The 6,661-nt window shown below is 42.1% G+C and overlaps 3 protein-coding genes across 3 annotated transcripts in view; 1 reads left to right on the top strand and 2 right to left on the bottom strand. All coding sequences in view use genetic code 11, as the record gives it.

Moving 5' to 3' along the window:
* The window catches only part of EGR_00690 (hypothetical protein), a gene marked incomplete at both ends in the record, with an annotated part of 8,182 nt that extends 8,072 nt beyond the window's left edge, over positions 1-110 (top strand). The window contains one exon of the mRNA XM_024489939.1: positions 71-110. Within this exon, the coding sequence (XP_024355342.1) occupies positions 71-110 (40 nt within the window). The remainder of the gene's footprint in view (positions 1-70) is intronic.
* A 1,536-nt stretch (positions 111-1,646) lies between these two features.
* Positions 1,647-3,252, bottom strand: EGR_00689 (Potassium channel subfamily K member; the record flags this gene model as incomplete). Its single annotated transcript, XM_024489938.1, has 3 exons — positions 1,647-1,816; positions 2,001-2,322; positions 3,088-3,252. The coding sequence occupies 3 exons, from the start codon at positions 3,250-3,252 to the stop codon at positions 1,647-1,649; spliced, it is 657 nt and encodes a 218-aa protein (XP_024355341.1).
* Positions 3,253-3,616: 364 nt separating this feature from the next.
* EGR_00688 (hypothetical protein) overlaps positions 3,617-6,661 on the bottom strand; it is a gene marked incomplete at both ends in the record, with an annotated part of 4,463 nt that continues 1,418 nt past the window's right edge. Inside the window, 2 exons of the mRNA XM_024489937.1 lie at positions 3,617-3,699; positions 4,427-4,596. Coding sequence (XP_024355340.1) covers positions 3,617-3,699; positions 4,427-4,596 — 253 coding nt within the window. The remainder of the gene's footprint in view (positions 3,700-4,426; positions 4,597-6,661) is intronic.

Below are 6,661 nucleotides of genomic sequence, written 5' to 3'. Positions count from 1 at the left end.
GAGGAGGAGGAGGGAAAGACCAAGACGCCTACAGCATATTCTACACATAATGTTCAAATAAAGATTTCAGTGCTCCTTATTCAATGATACAAACTGATAAGATAAATTAACATCAGTTGTTGAATGATGCGAAGAACCTACTCCTACTTCCTGGAACAAATTAAGTTGTTCTATTTCATATACTTATAAGAGGTATAGACGCAAAGATGATGCTGGTGTATGCTGAGCCACCATACAAGACATTCAAATTGCCACTTTAGTAGTGTGGTTTCATGGTTTAAAGCAGTAAAGGCGAAACACGCACCACAAGTTCCACATTAAACCTGAACAAAGCCTTGTGGAGGTAGAGATACTGAAGGTCAGGCGTATCAAATGATTTCAGATGCAGGCGAAAAAAAAATGCATTTAAGCCATGGAAAAAATCACGGAAGAAGTCAAACATTAAAGTTGGGTATTAAGCTGTTCCAGGTAAATTAAGATTTTGCCTTTTGGTGTGGACGCTGGTACAGAAATACAATAGTTTACCATACTTTCGCATGAAGCAGTAAATCTCACTGAAAAATATGGTTTTTATGAATAGTTGTGTTTTGTTTCCCCATTTTCACAGGCGACTGTGTCTCCGGAGTATACTTATGCCAGGCTATGCCTCCATCAAACATTCATGACCGGTCATTTCGTGCATTAAATGGTCACTTGAATGACCTTTGACGTTGTGGGCAAGGGATCGCCTTGGCCCAGGTCAGACGCAGGACCATTCCCCTGGATATGAGTGGGTGACCGCTGGTTCGTGTTCTACGTCTTTGTTGACAAGGCACTCAATCCATGACCTCACGCTGTCGTACGCACGCACCCCCGGAGTTGTCCATCATCTAGTTGAATGCTTTCAATACTAGGAGAACCCAGTTAGTTGGCGGTACAGTGAAACCCCATGCACTCGCGTTTCGAGGTTCGCGAAATCTTCAACGGAGCTTCACTAACAATTGTTTTACAAATCTACGAAATTAAAATTTGATTGAATATCTGTAACCTCTAAGTGTAGCACCGACTTCCTCCACTTCATCGAGCTGTACCGTCCTGACAGTGACACAGAAACGTCAATTATTGGGCTAGGAGTCCCACTTGTTGCTGTGAGCTCAGAAGAAAGTGACAGTCAATTAATTGGTACACAGTAGAGGTAGCATTAATGTACCGTACTGTAACCGGGCTTGTATGACGATATCGTTACTCAATCTCTACACCAACCCTTTATTTTGCCAGGGTAATACATCAAGCAAACTTTTGCCTGGATTTGAAACATTTTGGGCCGATGACTAGTGTCATATTTGGGGAGTTAACATTCATAGTGACAGATGTCAAACACTTGGCGAATTCAGGAGCCAAACTTCGTGAATGTTCAAAGCATTGCTGCACCTTAAGTGGTACCTCAAGCCTCACGCACTTTTCCAAGGGCAATTCCCCAAACGTACTTATTTCCTTATAAGTAGCATAAAATTTAACAGAACACATGATGAAGCATTGTATTCAACAATCTTTTGATTATACCGCTTCCTAGATAAAAATGTGTTGTGCCAAGCAAATAAGTAGAAATCGTACAAAAACAATTAAATAAACAGGGATCCCACAGTAATTCGACCGTATTAGCTACTCTAAGGAGGAATGCACAGAGGTGTGTTGGAAAGGGTCATGTTCGGATCGGTTAGGGAATGCTGCAGCTTCAAAATCAGACGATCACGTTTGATTCTTCGCTCCACCTCCATCATTTCACGATACACTCGAACCAACAACATAAGCATTGTGGTTCCAACAACTAGGTAAACTGGAAAAAAAGGAAAAAGCAACGAGATTTTTATGTATGCATTTTAATTATGAACATGATTTGTTTTTGGTTAAAGCAAAACTTGTCAAAAATATGACTGATTTAAGGATGAGTAGTCTAATTAAAATGCTATAGCTGGCTGAGAGAGTTTATAAAAGAAGAAAATGAAGAAGACATCACCTACCGACGATTGCAATGTTATAGACTTCGTGTGCCAGCTTGTATGACTGTGTACTGTTTGAGGTGTGCCCTTTTAGAGCCCCTCTACCGGGAACAAAATCGCCAAATCCGATAGTTGTGAGGGAGATGAAGCAGAAGTAGACAGAGTCAAGGTAGCTCCAGTCTGGTTCGAGTCGCATGAAAACGTACGCTGGTACGAATAGGATGAGCATGAAGACAAGAACAACCACCATGATGAGGTGGAAAAGACGAGCTCGTGTTGACCTATTTTTACGGAGGGCGTGCAATTTCTCCCTTAAGGTTAGTGGAGGTTGTACGACAGAAACCTGTGGATAAAAGCGTCCTTGTTAGTTGTGAATTAATTGAATTGGGTACAGCACTCGTGAGCCTCGGTCTTAACAACAACAGTATGAATTTGTGCACACGAGTGGAATAGGATCTCCGGTGGTAACTTGGACCCTAAATTGGTGGCAGCGTGACATCCCAAAGGGGGGTTGCGTCTAAACGAAGTAGGCGGCTACTAGGCTTAATAAAGAAAAGTGTGCAGACTCCATGGTGTTGTGACTAAATCCAAGTTAAACAAGTTCAAACTGTCCGTAAGTTGCTGTGAATAACCTACGGACAAAGCGTTAACGCTTTCAACGTCTCCATGCTTCGAAAAAAAATGGACGATATCCCCGAAAGATGCCTCGGTGGTACTTGAAAACAACCGTTAAGAACCGGGATGATTTTGGATGCATTAGCATCGTGAGTGAAAAGCCATTGCATGATCTAATTTGACTTCACCTGACTGCCGCTGTGAAGAAACATCTTGAAGCGTGATCGCCGAGGATGTTCAAGAGAAAGTAGAGACAAGGTAGCGCACTAACAAGTCGTACTTTTGTACGATTTGACCGTCATAACAACAACCTTGGGTCCTACTTGTACTGTATTTGCCACCGCTCACCCAATCACTTTGTGGTTATTAAAAGGAGTAACATTGATGACACATAATAAAAATTTTAAACAATACTAAGGGTTGCCACCACTTGTGGTAAGTTAAATTGCATTGAATGGGAACATTTGGTATGACCTGATCACAGCACACTTACATGATGTGAGCGCGTATTGAGGAGGGCAGAGGTCTTAGAGACCGTGGAACAGTGATTTTGCAATAATTTTAGTCGGGCAGCAGCAGCAAGGACTTCATTATCAACCAAAGCCTCGTGATGCTCCACATTCGTCGCCGGTAACACAATAGTCGTGTGCTTTCTCATGTTGTCAGCTATTTTAGAGCAGTGCAGCTTTCTTCGAAGATCGGAGTGAAGTGAGGTGAGACTTTTAGATTTGCGGCGCAATTTAAGATAACTCAGTGAATTAGTCAGGCCGGATTCAGCAAAGGAATGATTCACTTTTCCACTGTGGAATGGTAATTCCACTTTGAAAAGACGCGACTCCTCCAAATCCGCCTTCCGCTGTGATCGGACATCGCCGGTTGTCGGATGACTGTCAAAAATTCTTGTATTTCTGTGCCATGAAAATACAGATCTTGGAAGATGGTGCATAAAAAAAGTTTTACGAATAAGAGTATTGCTACTTTCAATCCACTCAGAAGTCTAACTGCTAAAGCAGTTGTATAAACTAGATTTTGTGAACGGAATTTTTTAAAAAAGAACACTTTTTTACCATTACAAACTTAGTTCTACGATAAAAATGTGTTTGAACTATCAAGATAGAAAAAGTCAAGTGGAAAGGACCCAGAGCTAATGTTTAAAGTTGATCACATTAAAACAAACCGGTAAAGACGTATTTGTGGTAGAATATAAACAATAATTTTTTGCACAAAATTCTCACGTTTGTGTATCACCAGTGCTGTAATGCTCAAACGTTAGAATGCGGGGAATACGGGGGCTGGAGGTAATGCCTCGCGGCGATGGAAAGCGCGCAACGAAGAAACGCACGGTGACAGCTCGCCAACGAAGGATAAGCGGCATCACGAGGGAGATGGTGAACGAGGAGAGGTGGAGGGTGAAGGGGATACCTAGGCACCCAAAGGCGATGCAAAACACCTTGCCTGCAGGTGTCTGGGGTATTATATGTCCGTAACCTTAGGAAAAATAATAAAGCGAATATTTTAACCCTAATGTAAGTATAGCCAGAAAAAACCGGCATCCTAATCCACCTGCTGAAGCAATGGCGGCTATGGACTAAAACTGATGTGATTTTCCAGTCTTGACTAAAAACTTTTAATCAGCCCTTCATAGGGATTATCAAAGTCTAGCTGAGACAGCTTGGTTCATCAAAAGAGAAACTTCAAGGGGCTCGAAATGCATTTTTTTTATTCATATGGTCTAGTACAACATTTGTGGACTTAACTAATACTCAAGAAACTTTGTATCCATTGTGTTCATTGTATAGAGAGGGAGCGATTTGTCACTTGACCAATTTTACGACTTGTGATTCTGCAAATATGAGGCATCCAGGATCTGGCTTCTATACACTGAGCATCAATATGAAGTGTAGGTTTAAAGCTAAAAGCTACGGTTTGACTTGAATGGTCCTCGTCATACTTTCTTGCAGTCACAGATAAACAAGTTATAAAACACAGGAAATTGTTGCTGCTGTATTTATGAAACAAGGAAGCATTCCTTAGATGCTGTAAGAAAGTCGTTTTGCCGATTTAACGACGTTCGGACTTCCCAAATTCGCCATGCCTTTTCTATGAACGCGAGCAGGAAAATCCACTGTCGATGTTTTGTTTGATCCAATAGAACATAAATTTGACTAAAGATTTGAGTCTACTACCTTATTCACACAATGTTCCGAAGTCCTAAACCGATGGGCTCGCGGAATAACAATGAGGAAAAAGTGAGCTTTTAATCCAAGATACGGCATTGAACTAAGGTCTCCACATAGTCCGATTTCGCGCTCTATTTTCTAGAATCGGACGGTAAACATTTAGATAAGAAAAACACGAATCCACGTGCTTTAAATCTGAATCAGCCAGACTTTGAAAGCTTTGTCTTCTAACTTAGAGAAAAGCCATTGTAGGGAATTCTACTGGCTGCAATACATCCATGACTTAAAAATTGATCAGCCCGGGCAATCGTGCCAAACTAGCAGAATCTTGTGGACGTTGGCAGGCTTCTCAACTTCGATGATGCTTCAGATTGCATGTCTATTTGTCCAATTTCGCGCAATTCATTTCATTATAAAGAATGTGCCTAAGCCGTCTGTTATTACAGTAAAGTTGTATGGAAACATCTGAGAGAGTGTTTAGAAGGGGAGTGATTAACTGACCCAGTGCAAGTTGTTCAGTAGGTTCAAATGATTACAATTTGGCAAGTTTTACTCGCATCTTTACGTGACTTTCCACTAAAACCAATTTGTATTCACCACAAATTATAACTTTTGACACGCAAACTTTCGGCATATTGGATTACTTCTTGTGAGCTGCACGGGCACATGCCCTGCTTTCAGGGTTCACGGTTCTCCATTATCACAAAGGACTCCACCACCGTGAGATACTCTGGATTCTAAATAAATTTTCAAACAGTTGATGGCCTATTGGAACAATCAAGAACCTGAGTCGTGGCAGTCGATTCTCCTCAGAGGCTTTGACGGTGAAGATGTTAAATACGCTTTTAGGTAACGACAGTAGCCAGTGAAAGCAAACCACTTCGGTCGACAGGCTGGCCGACTTTAGATGTACTGGAAAAATTGCATTGACGATCCATAGTGTCCGTAGTTAATCCAATTTTACAACATCAGACACCCTTGAAATCAGCCGAAAAGATGGGTTGGTTTTGCGCCTTGTAGGACAGACGCACAACGGAGTGAGTCACACACGTACAAACATGACGACGGCTAGTTTGGAGGCCAAACAATGAAGCCCCCCAACCCTCTCTCCGGCCCAGCCATGAGCGTGAATTGAGGGCATACAGACGCACACAGACACACCTCGAGGTGTGATGTTGCACTGGTTTCATCACACATGGTTCCGTAGAGCAGTAGCCTGCACTTTGAAGTCACACTCGCCTAGTGTTGCCTTTTTCTCAAAGTAGCCAAACCTCTGGTCGGTCCTCTGGTAGCGTGATTGGCTCGTTTGGGATGTGGTTGGTACGTGGAACGATCGGGAATAACTTTTACTCGTAAGAGAGTAAATTCACTTTAAAAGGTGTGTTCACTACCTCACTAGCCTAGGTTGTTGAGAATCTAATAGGCGTAGCACAAATGCACGACTATGCGTTCTGTTACATGGGATCATGCGCCTCAGTCCCGAATGTCGAACAATATCGTTGTTTCAACTTAATTGTGCTACTCCTTTTGTAGGCGTGCATTGGAAAACTCGTGCCAGGCAAAACTGCTACCACGGTGATAAGTTACAGGCAGAATGTTTCATAGCTATCTAACAATGTTGGACTAAGTACCAATTTTTTTGCTCAGGAAACCAAAGAAATGGACACACTGTGTTAATTTAAGCACTAATGCGCTGTTTTGATTAAAGAATGAACTTTGGACTGATTAACACCTCAATTAATGATCGCATCCAGATTCGGTAAGTGCTTTTGCAATTCAATAGGTAGGCAATAGGTCACAGGACTCACCGATAGTAGTAACGACCGACGTGCAGAAGATAAGTGCATTTCCGAAACTCCAGCTGCTGCTAGACTTTGGCCGGGTATC

Source organism: Echinococcus granulosus (genome assembly GCF_000524195.1).
Source record: "Echinococcus granulosus chromosome Unknown EG_S00003, whole genome shotgun sequence".
Lineage (NCBI taxonomy): Eukaryota > Metazoa > Platyhelminthes > Cestoda > Cyclophyllidea > Taeniidae > Echinococcus > Echinococcus granulosus.
This window is presented reverse-complemented; position numbering and strand designations above follow the sequence as displayed.